This window comes from Gymnoscopelus microlampas, assembly GCF_963454915.1.
Source record: "Gymnoscopelus microlampas genome assembly, chromosome: 3".
Classification (NCBI taxonomy): Eukaryota; Metazoa; Chordata; class Actinopteri; order Myctophiformes; family Myctophidae; genus Gymnoscopelus; species Gymnoscopelus microlampas.
The window spans coordinates 26238313-26255021 of NC_139940.1; the positions used below are offsets into that span (position 1 = coordinate 26238313).

Here is a 16709-nt window from a genome sequence, read left to right on the forward strand (position 1 = left end):
CACTACTGACTTTGAAAACCAGAGAAACAAATCAGAACAGATTGAGTAAAATAATATACCGATCACGTTTTTCAAGAGGATGGTATGCGCCGCATCTATGGAAACGCGACCCACAAACAGCTAGAAGAAAAGGAGTCTGCAGTTTTTGTGGCAAATATAAATGTGATGACCTTAATTCATCATCAATAATCATGAGCAACAATCACCAATTTAGTCAGTGCTTTCATTAAACGTCACTTTATGTATTCCGATTGAAATAAGCCCATTGTTATGTATAGGCGGTAACAGGATAGGTGGGCCCCTGGACGAGTGGCCACTAGGGACATGTGGCCATGTCCCTAGGGGGTGGAGAAGACTGGGCACCAGGAAGAGTGGGCACTAGGGAAATCTTGGCACCTGGCTGGCTCAGAAAATACAAGTTGTGTAAATTGCGTTCAGAATTGGAAGCTCAAGCAACACATTTCCACCGGGAAAAAAAACATTTTAATATTAATTTCATGTTTCAGCCAAGGTGTATAACTATAATAATTAAGTTACTTTAAGTGAGTTCTCTTCAGATTACCAGAGAAAAATAAAAGTCTTGAGGGAGGCAGCAGTTGAAAGGATAAAAGGTCTTGTGATAGCCCTGTAGCAATGGAAGCTTTGGAATGTAGTGCATGCACATTGAAGAAACTAAACAAGCATAAAAGGCTACTGTACACAGTCTCCAAAATTCACTGCAAGGAAATAACTGGATTTGAGTGAACAACATGCCTGACAATATGAAAGATGGGATTTAGATTAGCACGGTTAAAAAATATGAGTAATGTCTACCTTCTTCACTGCCCCAAAATATAAATAAAATGTACTTATTTGCCTACTAATAATTAATCAACCAGTTGAGATTAGGTCTTTTGTCCATAGCATCAAATGTGGACATTTGTGGCCATTTATACAGGGATCAAGTTAAACAAAGGGCACTTGTCTGGTGTGACATCACACCAAAGTGCGGTCATCATCGTTAAATTCATCCTTCTAAGTGTCTCTACTCCACTGGACGGGTTCCCTTGGCCTCCTCCAGGTTCCTCAATGTCTCATCCCACTGGGCGAATTGTTTCGACAGCAGGAACATCTGCCAATCAGAGGTCAGGGATCAAAGGGTCAGCAGGACAAGAAACTGAAGCAGTTTATGAGAAGTCTGGTCAACTGAATGTGCTTTTTTTGTTTTACAAAAATCACGACCACACACACACACACACACACACACACACACACACACACACACACACACACACACACACACACACACACACACACACACACACACACACACACACACACACACACACACACACACACACACACACACACACACACACACACACACACGTTTTCAATGAGTCTAACATGGTTGAAATAAGAGTTTGAAGTCGAATGGGCTTATATATGAGAGGGGGCATGTCTGGGGGTGCACTACAAAATCCAGAGTAGATGTTAAAATGACCCCAGAAATGTTGTGTATTTACTTGTATATTAAGAAGCCTCTTTCTGGATATATTAAGCAAAGGCAGCACTTCAAATCTAACTGTTTGAGCATAAACAGCGGAAACCTCTGTAAGTATGCATCATATAAACAAGTGTTTCACAACCTGGGGTCCAGGTTAAAAGATTACAGGGGGTGTGAGGGCTTGCCTGGTTGGAGGTAGTCCAAATTGTATAGGCCTACATGTTGCAGAAAATAAATTGCATTCTTGGGTCATTAAAAATTGTCTGTGAGCTTGTAGATCTGCTATTTTAGGTAGCTGTCGTCTGAGAAGTACAGTATATAGGCCTTAAGTGGTTATAATGTCTGGAAAAACAAATGTGTGTGTCCGCCCGTATGGGGGGTCTCAGCTTTTCTCAAATTAAAGAAGGGTAGGCTCCAAGGGAAAAGGTTTGGGAACCACTGACATAAAGGATTTGGTCTTACTTGAAATTAAAAACGGACTCAATTATGGTCTGGTCAGCAGTTGTGTAATAAGCCACTTAAGACAGAAATCTTAAAAAGTCAAATGTTGCTGTATGATAAACTGAATTCTTAATATACTGTGTAATACCCCATTGATCACATCACTGTCGTCACTACATGGCTTCAGTGTTTCCCAATGATAATAATCAGTTAGTTTAACTGTGGAAAGAGAGGCGCACCATTTTGTTGTATTCCTCAAAAAGCCTCTTCACCTCTTGGGTCTGGGCTTCAGCTTGGTCCTGAGAAAAGGGAAAGAGGGAAGAGAGGTGTTAACAACAAAAGACAAACAAGATGAATTATGTAGTGTAAGTGAAAGAGTAGGTGAGGCTGATAGAGATAGAAGGAGACCTGTTCTTTGATGTGAATCTGCGACAGACGTTGTAGCTTAGTGGCATGCTCTGGTACATCTGTAAATAATGGACATACACTGAAACACAATACATCCATGCCACGTGTAACATATAATCAATGTTACAAATGTGTTGTGTTCTATTCTATCCAGCAACATATAGAAACCCCACCTCTGATGTAGTTGCTATCGAGAAGTGGCTGGAGTTTGCTGACCTGCTCTAGAAGAGCAGCCTGGGAAAGCAGGAATTCCTCCTCTGCAGGCATAAAACAGAAGTATAGAATGAGGAGAGTAAAGCCTGATTCATACTTAGTCGTACAACGTAGTAAAAATTATGCATGAGGATGATTAAAATAATGACATTTTGTGTACAAGTTAGCACCATGATTTGACCTTTACACTTGACATGATTTGGCACAACCCTTAGAGGCCAAGAGTAGAATCCACACTGTCACAGGTGTTGGTTTGTGCCTTAAGGTCAAATTATACTCGCTGTGTCTGCATAGCCGCGTCTTGTGATGTACATTTTGTCTAGTGTGATGTATACTATGACCACGTAGACATGCACGTTTTGTGACTGCATGTACTTTAGGTGCGTATAAGTACACTGACTGTATGCGCTAAAAAAGAAAAGATGTTCTGTTTGAGGAGACAATGGCTGCGTTTACATGGACAATATTTATTCATTCAGAATTAACTCATTCCAAACAGAGATTCAAACCCAACTGTTTACATGGAACCTGAATAAAACTATTCCTTGTTTACATGACCCAAAGCATTCATTCGGAATATGACTTTTGACATGCGCAAAGTGGTTCTGCCTACGCCCGGACATGGAGGGCCGGCTCCACTACCCGAGGCAGAGCTTCCCCTGGTGGGCATGGGGAGGAGGCAATAGCCCCTTGTACCTCCGTTGCGGAGGTTTGTCGGCCGTAGGCAGGCCGGGAAGCGACCGAACCACTCGGGCCAGGCATCCGATGAGCAGCCCCGCGCACCGGTGCGAGCCTGTGTTCCTTTGTTATCGCTGTTTTAATGCAAAAGTAGCAGATCTACGTTCAGACCAGTTTTGTTTTTGTATTCTTTCATTATGTCACTTGCTCCAGCGCTACGGCTGTCAACTAATATTCCATATTGGAATATTCCATCAAATATTATAAAACAAAAGTTTAAAAAAAATAAAGTTTTAATTAAAATAAAAAACAAAATTCTGCCTTGCGAGTTCTCGCGAGACTTGAGGCACCTGTAACATTACACAGTATCTACTGTAGTCTCACGAGATTGCATCAGTGTGAGCTCTAAGCAAGCAGCTTCAAGTCAAACTCGTCGTACAACGGTGTCGCACGCTGAACACAAGCCGATCTACAAGACCACAACGTGTCGCGAATGCAACGCTTTGTGGTCTTGTAGATTGGCTATGTTTTCCAGGGGACAGTCGTGCAACTAAGCATAACTCAGGTACGCCCCTCTCATGCTGTAAACAGACAGACTGAACACAGCAGAGCAGTCACACACAAGCTCGCTCGTAATGGTAGAAAGTAAGCACTGTACTGAAAGTACACACGTTTAATAATCACACAACAACATTATTGAATTAAAAATAATAACACAAGTTAAGCTGAAACCCTTTGGTAATGATGATAGACAGCTCACAACCAAACTTTGGATTATCCCTCATGGTAAAACTTAAACTACATTTCTCATGTAGGCTACCTTAATTTTAGTTAAACAAAAAACTTTATCTGACTGAATAGATTCTTTTGATTATAATTTCCCGTTTCATTCGGACATGTGCAAAATAATGTATTCCAAACAGAGAGGAGCGTTTGGAATAAAGCGTTTATATGGTAAATATATCTCAATTCAAACGGTATATACCACCTCTCCAAACCCGAAGGAAAATTCATTCAGATCAGACTGGAATGGAATATTCCAATTGAGGTGTTTACATGAGCAATTTTATTCTGAATGAGCAGCAATTCCAAATATTAGTGGAATATACCTGTCCATGTAAACGCAGCCAGTGAGAGGAGATTTATTGCTACTTGCTGTATTATATTATGTGATAAATCTGGACTTGAAATGTAGGTGTTTTTCGGTGGCAGGTTTGTTAAATAGAACTGAACTGAATAAAAAGACTACATTTTAGGTATTAAGAGAATAACAGGAATGCACAAAAATAAATTACGAGATTAGAAGATAGTTAACTAAGACAGTAGACATCTTCTCACAATGGCCTCTTGCCATGACACAAGTGTGCCTTGTTTTGAGTGGAGCCTGTGTTAGTCTTGCTCTTGAACGCGTGCATGATCGATTGCAGATACAAACTGTAGTATAATATAATCACATAGCTTCTGCTGTCTGCAGACACTTGTGCCTACTCAGACATGGCAAGTATAATAAGGCCACCATTTAGGTAAAGGAGACCCATGTTTTCATGTCTCTTACCAGCCAGGATGAATTCCAGCTTCATGGCATCAGGGACAGTGATGTGGTCTGTGAACTGGGGGTCTAAGTACTTCACTAGGTCTTCAACTGCATAAACAGAGAAACATACTTAATAAAGAAATAGCAGTGACATGACTCAATGTAATTATCAAATGTAACATCGTCATTTCAGCTCTACGGCATATCATTTTTCAAATGCGCAGTCAGGGACTATATTTGGGGGTGAGCGTTCTTGTATTCTTTGGAATACATGAAATTAATGTAAATATCACAGCCATTCTAGGGCTTATTTGGGTGCAGAACATAACTTACTCTTTTTGTGAAGGATCTTCACTCGTTCTCTCTTGTTGGCTGTGTTGGCCAATGCTGCTTGAATTCTGGCAAGGGATTCTGCACACTACAGGACCGATCAGAGATCCAAGGGAGGTTAGAATAATGATAACATCACATGATTATGATATGTGCCATTTTGGAATGGATGGCAGCTGACTGGAGCATCTGAATGATTCAGATGCTAAGATGCTACAATTAGCAGTTAGCAGTATGTAAACCAAATAAAAAATGCACGATAGGTTGGTTAGCTACGCTTTCAAATGTAATTTGTAATTATTCACTTCAAGAAGTCCTAATATGGATTACGTTAGCAGTTTTACTGGCGTTGGGATTGAAAGGGCGTATTTAACATTGTTAGCTAATAATCAAGTCCTTTTGCTCTGAACTAACCTTGACAGGTTTTCCTCCTCTATTTTTTCGTTCGCCATATATATGGCTTTCCACCGCCTGCACACGCGTTTCGAAGTTATCAATTTCGGCGTATTTGTCCATCGTTGATCCTTGATGCTTCCTCCGACCACAACAAAACCCGTAAGAAAGACAAGCCCAGACTAATCACGTGATCCTCAGGGACGTCGCCTATTGATGATGAAACAAACTGAGCTGTGTTCCGTCAGCAACTATAAGGGAGCAACTATAAGACTTCCGGTGGACAATCTCTTCAGAATAAGAGTACCCTCTAAAAATAAAAATAAAGTAGAAAAACGGTTAATTTGCACATTAAAACTACAAATTAAGCATTTAAACGAAGCTATACAACACATATTATGTTTCTGTGTAACAAAAACGTTTTTTTAAACATTAATAATTTATCTAAATGGATAAATGGTCAGAAAAGGTCAGAAAAGTGCCGTTCTCAGACAAAAGTGGACACTGGACAGGCGCCGGCGGACACTGCCGACACTTCTGACACACGCACGCGTGTGGGGACACCTCCCCTACAACGCCACACTCTCCGCTAAGCGGGAGAGTTGTAAAAAAAAGTGTGGCGGACCGTCCAGTGAGGTCAGAGGTCAGAAAAGTGCCGTTTTCAGACAAAAGTGGACACTGGACAGGCGCCGGCGGACACTGACGACACTTCTGACATACGCACGCATGCGGGACACCTCCCCTACAACGCCACACTCTCGGATAAGCCCGAGAGGCGTAAAAACAATTGCAAAAAAACACATCCACACCATGGCCAATATCTTCCAAATTGTCCTCTATTGTGATGCCAGCATTAAGTGATGCATCATTACATTTCACATAGAAATAAATGTACCCATGTGTTTTTGCCACTTGCAATGCATTTGCTGGTTCGAGGATGTTTATACTTGTACAGGCGGACGCTGCCAACACTTCTGACATCAAACCTACCCATTGGCTTTTTGGAAGAGGACGCAAGTCCCAGGAAGTGCCACAGAATCTCATCAGGAATTTTTAAAGCATCTTCTGTGTATACAGTCCTGTTGCGTTGACCAGTTATTGATGGATATGTGTTGATACTCCCACCCAACAGACATGGCTATGGACAAGCCTTGCTTCTATTTCAGTTTCCCAGTTTGACATCAGTATAAAATGTCAAGACCATTAATAAAGGCACACACCAACATCTCGTTCTGTGTCTCTCTCCGTTCCTGAGATAAGACGTATGTAACATTGACTGTGACTATGATTGTGCCATTTATCTAGGGCAGCCTGGAGATCATTTCTACCAAGTTCCATGAAAATCTGCCACTCTCTTCTGGAGTTATTTTCTTCTCAACAGACTCGCACACAGGAGTATTATTATTATTTGTGTTATTGTGCTTGTCATAATTAGAAACAATTGCTGGCTGTAGGCTATTAAACGCTGACTCAAGTAACAGTCTTTCTCACTAAGAGTCAAATAAAGTCAAAAGACGGTGATAGGTATTAGGCCTACTATATAAACTAATGTGAGAACTGCAGTATATTTGACACAAACCCAGTTTGACTCCAGTATACAACACTATCATTTCACGTTGAAATAATAAGTTGAAATAAGAGTATACGTTTTGTAAGTGACTATAGCAGTGACTATAGCAGAACCCCACAATTTTTCACAATTATAAAGAATATAAATAATGAATGAAAATAAACGTTTAAGTGCATACTTTTAGTGGCATGTCTATTACATCATGTGTACCTACCAGCTTAATATCAGGCAATGGATGTGGAGCCATTTCAAAATGTGAGACATTTTCAAAGAGAACTCTGGAACTAATCTGAACAAGAATCAAGAGGGATTTATTTGTCACTTACTCAAGTAGCAGTGAAATGTTGAGACCTGTTTCTACAGAGACTGTGCTAACACAACCAAACAAAATACATCAGTAACAAGTAACAATACTGATGTAATGAAGTAGAAATAAAAATATAGATAACACAAATAAAATTAAAGTACAGATGGAATGGCAGGTATGATAAACCTTGTGCGTATGTCACAAGTGCCACGGCAAATAGCTGTCTCGTGTCCAGCGTCCAATTTGTAAAGGCTATGCACTGAAAATGGCCTTTTTCTGACCCCTGACCTCACTGGACGGCCCGCCACTTTTCAAAATACACCTGTTTGGCTTAGCGGGGAGTGTGGCGTTGTAGGGGAGGTGTCCCCGCACGCGTGCGTATGTCAGAAGTGTCGGCAGTGTCCGCCGGCGCCTGTCCAGTGTCCACTTTTGTCTGAAAACGGCACATTTCTGACCTCTGACCTCACTGGACGGTCCGCCACACTTTCTTTTACACCTCTCCCGCTTAGCGGAGAGTGTGGCGTTGTAGCGGAGGTGTCCCCGCACGTGTGCGTATATCAGAAGTGTCGGCAGTGTCCGCCGGCGCCTGTCCAGTGTCCACTTTTGTTAGAAAACGGGACTTTTCTGACCTCTGACCTCACTGGGCGGTCCGCCACACTTTTTTTTACACCTCTCGGGCTTATCCGAGAGTGTGGCGTTGTAGGGCAGGTGTCCCCGCACGCGTGCGTATGTCAGAAGTGTTGGCAGCGTCCGCCGGCGCCTTTCCAGTGTCCACTGTTGTCTGAAGACGACACTTTCTTTTCTTACATCTGGCCGCACTGGACGGCCTGCCAGTTTTTTTTTTTTTACAAATTATCTCTCAATTTTCGCCAACATTCTGTACTACTGGTCTGTATCAATTTTCTATCAAGTTCATGGAACAGTTCTCACGAACACACACACACACACACACACACACACACACACACACACACACACACACACACACACACACACACACACACACACACACACACACACACACACACACACACACACACACACACACACACACACACACACACACACACACACACACACACACACACACACTTTTATTTTTCTGATTACATTCTTATTTGTATTGTATTTTAGTTTTTAAATAGGTGAGATCAACTTTATAAACCCCCCTTGCTTTATTTTTTTAAATCGCACCTGCACTGATCTACTATTATTATTTGTAGCATATTTTGTTGTTACTTTTATCACTGTTTATTCGCTTCTGCAATAAACAATATTATATCATGATAATTTTCCAAGAGTGACCTGGCCTAGAGGCAGCATTATTACAATAATGGACAAACAGTTCAAAAACAATACATATGTAACAAACACAAATAATAAAGAGATACATCACATGGATGCAACTGGGACGCATCATCAGTGTTGTAGCCTGGGGTCATAGGGTGTTTCGGGTCTCGCAACATACAACATACACCCTCGCCCAGGTGACCCAGCCAGGGTTGATCAAGCCCCGACTTACGTCTCAGTAGCACCCACGGTCAGTCCTATAGGGAAAGACAGGGCCACTCAGTCCGCTTCTCCAGAACTACTCTGCCGGAACTCGGGGGAGGCTCTGGCACGTGGAGGGACTAGGCTCTGTGGTTGGCCTCCTGGCCGGGCTCCTCCTTCGTCTCACCAGGTCCAGGACCTGAGCGCTGTACCAGATCCTCTGCACCATCCCGATCCAAACATTTCCTTCTGGCGTGATGGTTCCTTGGGCCGATACCACTAGATTGGGCTGTCTAATGGTATTAGCTCCGCTTGCGGTACGCTGGAATAGAATGGCCCTCCTAAAGGCCTCACCGCGGGTTTGTTGGGCTTCTTCCTCACGGAAGACACAGCATGGGGCGCTAACCCATACTGCTCCCGGGATGCCGTCTACATTCCGGCTGTCAACAGTCTCTCCCGTGGTCACCAAACTATTCCTGATTGTCACGTAGTCTATAAATTCCTATGAGCCACTATAAATAGAATAACTAATAAAGAGATACATCACATGGATGCAACTGGGACGCATCATCAGTGTTGTAACCTGGGGTCATAGGGAATGAATATCCAGTTAAAGTAAATGTATTTTTAAAATACATTTGTGTCTATAAAAATAAAATTGGCAATTAGAAGTGTTCTAGTATGCGCCATTTAAAAGACGTACATCATAAATGTATTTTTAAAATAGATTTGTGTCTTTTAAAAAACATTACACATTTGTGATCTTATTTTGAAGGCAACCGGAAACCTTATAGTTGCTAGCTCCAAAACCGGATGTCCTATCGTTGCTGACGGAACGGAGCTAACAAACTGAGGTATGACTGAACCGTACTTTAAAATCCGCCATATTTGTTGTGGAATGAACCATATCTATGGAATGAACAGCCACTTTTCACATTTTATTTTTACTCACCGAGGAGGACACTAAAATAATTATGCATCAGTTTCCCAAACAGTGGCCGGGACCCATCTTTGGGTCGCAGAACAATTTTTATGAGTCACGAGTAAATAAATAGCTCTATTTATTTTTTGTTTCCAATACATTTTGTTTTTAATTATTATTTAAAAACATTTTCAAAATAATTTCATACATTTTTGGGTCTTGAGCTAAAAAGTTTGGGGAACCAGTATCATTAAAAAGCAATTAATTATGAAACCTGTTGTAATTGTAGTTTTGAGATGTAACTGTAGGTGTCGCTCTTGGCCGGAACCACTGAGAGCCTGAGATGTTTTTCCTCTTGACAGGAGGAGGCGGATGACAACTATAACTCCTACTGTAACCACGGCCCTTCTCTTCTCCCACAGCCGCCTGTCAAAGCCCGAGAAAGTAAGCTTTCCGTACATTTAATGGCCATGACACTGTTGGACGGAACTATTATTTATTTCCATGGACAATAACATGTTTTCCCATGAAGCAATAACATTCACCTGACTTGCTAACCTGCTACCCCATAGCTAGCCGGGGTGCTAATGCTACAGTCATTTAGCTTCGCTGCTGCGCAGCTTACCAACTAGCCAGTTAGTTTGTAAATACATTTAATCGTTCAGGGGGATACGAGCTGTCTGCACAGAAAGACTACCGATCTCTTTCTGCATAGTGTTTGTAATCCTAGTCTAACATTTGGGTTGTATGACTGACTGTCTGCAGGGAAATCGAACATCAGGTGATCTGTGTGTTTTTATACTGATACTACGTGGCCAACTGACTGAAGATTCCAGTATCATCATCTGTTGATCAGCTGAGGAATCCATCATTTATGTTACTGTGCCACCGGGAGCAGCATGGCAGATGACAAGGACGTGCTGCGTGACGTGTGGTTCGGCCGGATCCCCACCTGCTTCGCCCTTTATCAGGATGAGGTCACAGAGAGAGAGGCTGAGCCCTTCTATGTGAGTGAACTAGTCATGGGTAAAGTTAAGAACAGTGGGTCTCAAACTTTAAAATGTTTACGACCCCCCCCTTAACTCTGACAGTATGCAAATGGACCCTAACACATTTGTATACTGTCAGAGCTACAGACATGTAAGGGTAAATTTAGAACCCTCTAAAGGGCCATTCACACTGAGCACTAAACAATATAGTTATAGATATCTTTATAGTTATCGTGCCCAGTGGGAATGGCGCTCAAAGGAACCCTGCAAGTCCCTGGACCCCACTTTGAGAACCACTGGTTTAGAACTGTTTGGACAGCACCCTGTCACTGTCCACACAGTGGCTCTGTTATTTGTATTGACACAAGTGTAAGAGCATCATGTGCCTTTATGTGCTTTGATGGAATTCCCCTTGGCCTTCAGTGCATTACACATGATTTATTACGGATCCATTTGGTTACATTTGTACACTCTCTGAGTTAACCACTTAAACCCTATACTTAGTTGACTGCGGTCCCCCAGGGCTCTATGCTTGGCCCCCACCTTCTTTCCCTCAACACCAATTCTATTCGGCAAAAATAGCAGATGTGCTATTTTCACAGTTTGTCTGTCTATTATGACAGAATAGGGATAGGGATGAATATGGATGCTAGAGTTCATGTGGTTAACCCATTTAGGGCGGGAACCCCTATTTGTAGAGCTATACCTTTCAAGACGGGAACCCCTTTTGGGGTTGTTGTTGCTATGTACAGTACAACATATTTTATTTGCAATCTTTGAATAAACATTTGAAGTTGTTCAGAAAACTTGGGTCAGGATTTAGAAGGCGTTTTTAGAATCGGCCTCAGGTCTAACACAGTGTGAGGAACCCTGGGTATCCATAACCAATCGTGTTCTCTGTTGTCCCAGCTGCTGTTGCCCAGGGTGAGCTACCTGCCTCTGGTCACCGACAAGGTCAAGAAGCATTTCCTCAAGGTGGTGAAGGCTGAGGATGTGGAGGAGATGTGGTTTGAGTATGAAGGAACGCCTCTCAAATGGTAAGTTTAGCAGATATGTCCATATATATTGACATGTAGATAATTGGTGGGAAATTGTGTGTGAATATCCTTGTGGGTGGTGGTCCCAGGACATAAAGAAAAAGGTTTGATTTCACTGTGGCGTCAAACAGCTAAACAATGCGTGCACAGCACCCCATGTTGGAGGGACAGACATGGAGAGAACACACTTGCCTTTATTTTCCCCCTTTTCAGGCTATTGTACTTCATTCACTTAACCACTCCAGCCTGATTTACTTTGTCATTACGACAGTGTCGCGTGCAGAAAAAAGCAGAAACAAGCATCACAAAGTGTTGTGAGCTTGTAGATTGACTATTTTCAAAAACAAATTGAAAAGTTTTGAAAATATTTGCTTATGATAACAATAAGATACAATGAAATACAAAATATACTCTACATATTAATTATTTCTTCATGAAAGAATGAAGATATTCCCATACCAGAAATATGTTCTTTCACTTTCCATGCACTATGCAATCATGAACATTCATTTTCCCTTAATGTTGCCCATACCTGCAGTATGTTGAGACTGACTGTTCCTCAAAACCCAACTCTTGTCTTTACCTCAAGATGTGAAACTCTGATCACCACCAATCGATTTTTTTTGGTCACAGTTGACAATGTATAAAGGTCCTGTGGCAATGATGACGCGTTGTGAGCTTGTAGACTGGCTATTTTAGCCACACAGCAGCACCTTCGTAAGAGGAAGTTTAAACTAGACAGCATTGCACCTTCCTCAGCATGTTGCTGAGTCAGTTGCTAAATTGAGCCACCAGGTGTCAGATTAGGACCACAAAAAACATACATTGGTATACATTGGCCTTGGTTTTGTTTGTACATTTTTGTTAAAGTCATACTGTGTAACTTTTTCAATTAAAAAGTATGTGTTTCCTGCCATGCCCATTAATCTGCCAATGTACTGTATGAATAAATGTTATCAGTCAGTCAGTACTCAGACCTTTGGAGTGATGGGATCTTATGTTTGGTACCTCCCGCCAGGCACAATCCAATCGGAATGCTGTTTGACCTCCATGCATCCAACTCTGCCCTACCCTGGAACATCACTGTGCACTTTAAGGTAGAGACCATCCAACTGTTACTGGCTGAGGTTCACCACCACTACTACTGTTTTGGGAAATTGGAAGGATAGCATATGAAAAATGGTGTATGTTTGTTTTATATGTGTATTCTGTGTTAATGTGTTCTCAGTGTATTGTGCATGAAATATACTGCTACTGAAAGTGATATTGGTAATCTTCATCATAGCCAATCTCTATATTAGTTGTACTGGGTATTAGCCTACAGCAGAGTAAAATGGAACAAAACCCACATGTGATATGCTATGTGTGTATTTGCACTTGTGTTTCCCAGAATTTCCCTGAGCGTGATCTGCTCCACTGCCCTACCAATTCAATAATAGAGGCCCACTTCATGTCTTGCATCAAGGAGGCTGATGCACTGAAACACAAGAGCCAGGTGATAAATGACATGCAGAAGAAAGACCACAAGCAGCTATGGATGGGCCTGCAGAATGGTACTTACACATGCACTGATTGACACAGTCGTGCGCACATGTACTAATCTCTTACTTACACATACACAAATTCACAAAGCCTTACATGCACATAGATAGGACCATCTTTCCTATACACAAACAAACAAAGATTTGTAAGAACTCAGTTTATTTCCACATGTGTACTCACACATGGGTTCACGTGTCTTTTTGGCTGCGCACGTTCAAACAAAACAAAAAAAGTCATCGATCTTTTACATTAATAACATTCATTAAAGCCCACGCTTTATCCTTTCGTCTTCCTTTCCACATCAAACTGCACGTCTCACCCCCAGGGTTCCATCTGAAAGCAGTCACAGAACGCCCAACCTCCCCTAGATTCTCAGTAACCCATATGCTTGGCCAAGGCGCTACTCGACGTGGGCCATACTCTCTGATCTCTGGGTGGTGTAGTATTCATGCGTGGGCAGATTTTGGGGGGATTCCTTTGTTCGATTTATTTGAAATATTGCCGCACAACTCGTTCAATTTCTTTGAAAAGCAGCGCTGTAGCATTATTGTACTTTAGTCTGGACGGACAGGGAGACATTTTGATTGATTGGGTCTTATCAGTCACAACATGGCCTTCTCTTATTCATCCTTATCACGTAACCCGTTTTGGAATAGAAAAACAAAATCTTACTTGAATGCTAGTGAAAGAGCATGAGCAGTACGCAAACATTTCTTTCAGTTAGGCTTCATCTGGAAATTGGATTATTCATGAACGACATTATTGTTATAGACAATTCTGCTGACTTGCCAACCCGAGCACCCTTATTACTTATAATTATGTACCACCTCTTACTGGTAAATCTAGGTATGCATGTTGGGAAGGCTTGGGCATATGTGCATGTCGTTACCACAGTGCTTTCAATGCTGTCCGTGGTCACCTTGACTGAGGAAATGCCACAACATTATGGATGGATTTAATTTGGACTAAACTGTCAGTTTCAAAGTTGGATTTAGTGTTTAATTGTAATGTATATATGAGGCCAGAACTGTCATTAGAGAATAAGTGTGAAGCATTAATTAACAGAGCAGCAATGCCCAGACATTTAACACAAAATGTGAGTATTATAAGATTTCATCTTAAAGTTTAGCCTACAATACTTAAGTCGCCTTTGGTTAGGGTTAGCTATCTCCAGTTGAGTGGAGGTGAGTGAAATTGTCATGAAGTGTTTATAAATGTATAGAATCTACTGACAACCGCTGTCAAGCAGCATAATGTCAATGTCAAAGACAATGACTCTGTTATCTTACACTTACGCCTCTGATTCCAGAACACTGGCGTAAAGCAGTGTGGTTTGGTTATGTTAATAAAAATAATGGGAAGAAAAGCAAGCATTAATGATTGCTCACCAATATTGTGGATCTCTGTATAAAAGTTGCTATTTTTTAAAGTACTATTTCATGGGTGTTGTTGTCAAATGGCTGTCAAATGTTATATGCATGTTCAGGTATGTAGTATAGATGGAGATTATTGCTGAAAAGGTCGTAAAAGGTCTACAATGCTCCTATGAATGCAGATGGTTTTCATTTAAAAAATGCAGTTTTGCAATGAAAGTGTCTTAGTAGCCTTAGTCTACATATGATTTATCTGATTTGAGGAAACAAAAGGCCCCATACAGCTTGAACCAAACAATAGAATGCAAAAATAAAAAGCAGGTATATTTGGTGAAGAATTGCTTGAAAAACTTGGATCACAAAAAAAGGTTACTGATCTTGTCTTTATGTAAAAAAAAACAAAAACTGTCAACCTAATGCTGGTAAATGTTAAAATGTTAAATCGTATAACAAAATCATAATAGATGCTTTGACCAAACTGCAGGAATGGATACTTTGAAAATGTTTTAGAAAATCTATGACAGAACACAGCTGAGAATTTGAGGCAGTAGCGATTGATTGAATGGCTGGGAAGAATCTTTTGCGTCGTTCATATGAAAGTGAGAGCCCACCCAGCCCCCTAAAAAAACAACAAGCTTGAAACCATGTCCTCTCTATGAGGACTTTCACATCTAAAACAAACTAGAAACAGAGAGGGCTAGACAGAGGGAGAGAGTTTAAACCTTAAATGTGAGAGAAGGAGGCTGTGAAAAGTTTTAAAAAGCCTAGGTTTGTGTGAAAGTGAAAAGACTTAGGTGAGGGATTTTGAAACCAACACATGTTGGGCCAACTTTCATAATGGTTGAATGATGCAATGACAAAGATCTCTTGGTCTGGGACTGAGTGTGCGGCACATTCCTCTCTTTAAGTTCAGATTTTTGATGTGGCCAGTTCCTTATTAATATAGACCTGGCTCCTCCTTTGGCACAATAACATTTCACCATTACAGTTGAGTATGTGTCAACGTGGTTCCCCTTTTAGTTCCCATGGGAAGTTGGATAAAAGCTGAAAAGGTAGGCTAGAGCAGTGGTTCACAAAGTGGGGCCTGTGGACCACCAGGGGTCCTTGATGGGGTTCCAGCAAGTCCCCAGCAAAATGAGGAACAGTTCAATTTCACCCTCCTCGATGTTAGACTAATGAGAGGATGTATAAGAATGACCATTCAGATCCTAAGTTTAACTTTCCACTGTTACTGTACGTACTGTATTGACACTCATAGAATTCTGTATTAAACCTAGTCTTAAATCTAGTCTAACAAGAAAAATCTTCTCTTATGGTGATCCCACCCACAAATCTTTTAAAGTGGGGGTCTGTGGCCTAATGCATATCAATTTGGGTGTCACAAACTGTCTGAGGAACATGGCTGGGGTTGTGAGTTGGTGTTGTGAACATGAAAGTGTTTGAGAACCACTGGGCTAGATAATAAAGAACTGAAAGACATAAGCCCATAAAAGAGACAACTGTGCTTAGCATTCATTAGTCATTTAATATATAAGGGAAGTGTTATGCACTTTTATAGCATGCTGTAGTGTTTAAGATGTGCATAGTCAACAAGAGAATGATAATTTCATGTTAAACTAATGTATTGTAAGATGCACTTTCAATGTGGTATCTCTGAGCAGAAATCTTGACATGGTATGGTACTGTAGTTCTATTTGAGCTATCTGACTGTGTGTTTGTGTCTGTGCCTCTGTGTATGTGCTGTTCCAGATAAGTTTGATCAGTTCTGGGCCATGAACAGGAAGCTGATGGAGTATCCCACCGAAGATGGAGGTTTCCGCTATATCCCCTTCAGGATATACCAGGTCAGTAACAAACTGATGACACACACAAATTCAAATGTTTTACCACTGAATTAAACATAATGAACCATTTGCCTCCCTGTCGTTATACTTGAAACATCTCCAAAATAGCCTAGGCCTATATGCTTAATTAATACACGTATGCTGGTGTTGT

At 41.3% G+C, this 16709-nt stretch overlaps 2 protein-coding genes across 2 annotated transcripts in view; one reads left to right on the forward strand and one right to left on the reverse strand.

The window, feature by feature from the left end:
• Positions 1 to 460: 460 nt before the first annotated feature.
• Positions 461 to 5677, reverse strand: dctn3 (dynactin 3 (p22)). Its single transcript, XM_084052564.1, has 7 exons — positions 5505 to 5677; positions 5094 to 5178; positions 4782 to 4868; positions 2509 to 2592; positions 2336 to 2394; positions 2167 to 2226; positions 461 to 1111 (listed from the first exon to the last, which is right to left on the reverse strand). The coding sequence occupies exons 1-7, from the start codon at positions 5604 to 5606 to the stop codon at positions 1025 to 1027; spliced, it is 564 nt and encodes a 187-aa protein (XP_083908690.1). The 5' UTR covers positions 5607 to 5677; the 3' UTR covers positions 461 to 1024.
• A 4443-nt stretch (positions 5678 to 10120) lies between these two features.
• atg5 (ATG5 autophagy related 5 homolog) overlaps positions 10121 to 16709 on the forward strand; it is a 28141-nt gene continuing 21552 nt past the window's right edge. The window contains exons 1-6 of the mRNA XM_084050536.1: positions 10121 to 10217; positions 10539 to 10780; positions 11672 to 11799; positions 12818 to 12896; positions 13190 to 13352; positions 16464 to 16558. Coding sequence (XP_083906662.1) covers positions 10673 to 10780; positions 11672 to 11799; positions 12818 to 12896; positions 13190 to 13352; positions 16464 to 16558 — 573 coding nt within the window. The 5' untranslated portion in view covers positions 10121 to 10217; positions 10539 to 10672. The remainder of the gene's footprint in view (positions 10218 to 10538; positions 10781 to 11671; positions 11800 to 12817; positions 12897 to 13189; positions 13353 to 16463; positions 16559 to 16709) is intronic.

Excerpts from the sequence above, each read along its gene's own strand:
- dctn3 (XM_084052564.1), bottom strand. The coding sequence starts at position 5,606 with ATGGACAAATACGCCGAAATTGATAACTTCGAAACGCGTGTGCAGGCG. Across the intron at positions 2,395-2,508 it reads CGATAGCAACTACATCAGAG|ATGTACCAGAGCATGCCACT; the intron begins GTGGGGTTTCTA and ends CATTATTTACAG. Across the intron at positions 2,227-2,335 it reads AGATTCACATCAAAGAACAG|GACCAAGCTGAAGCCCAGAC; the intron begins GTCTCCTTCTAT and ends CCCTTTTCTCAG.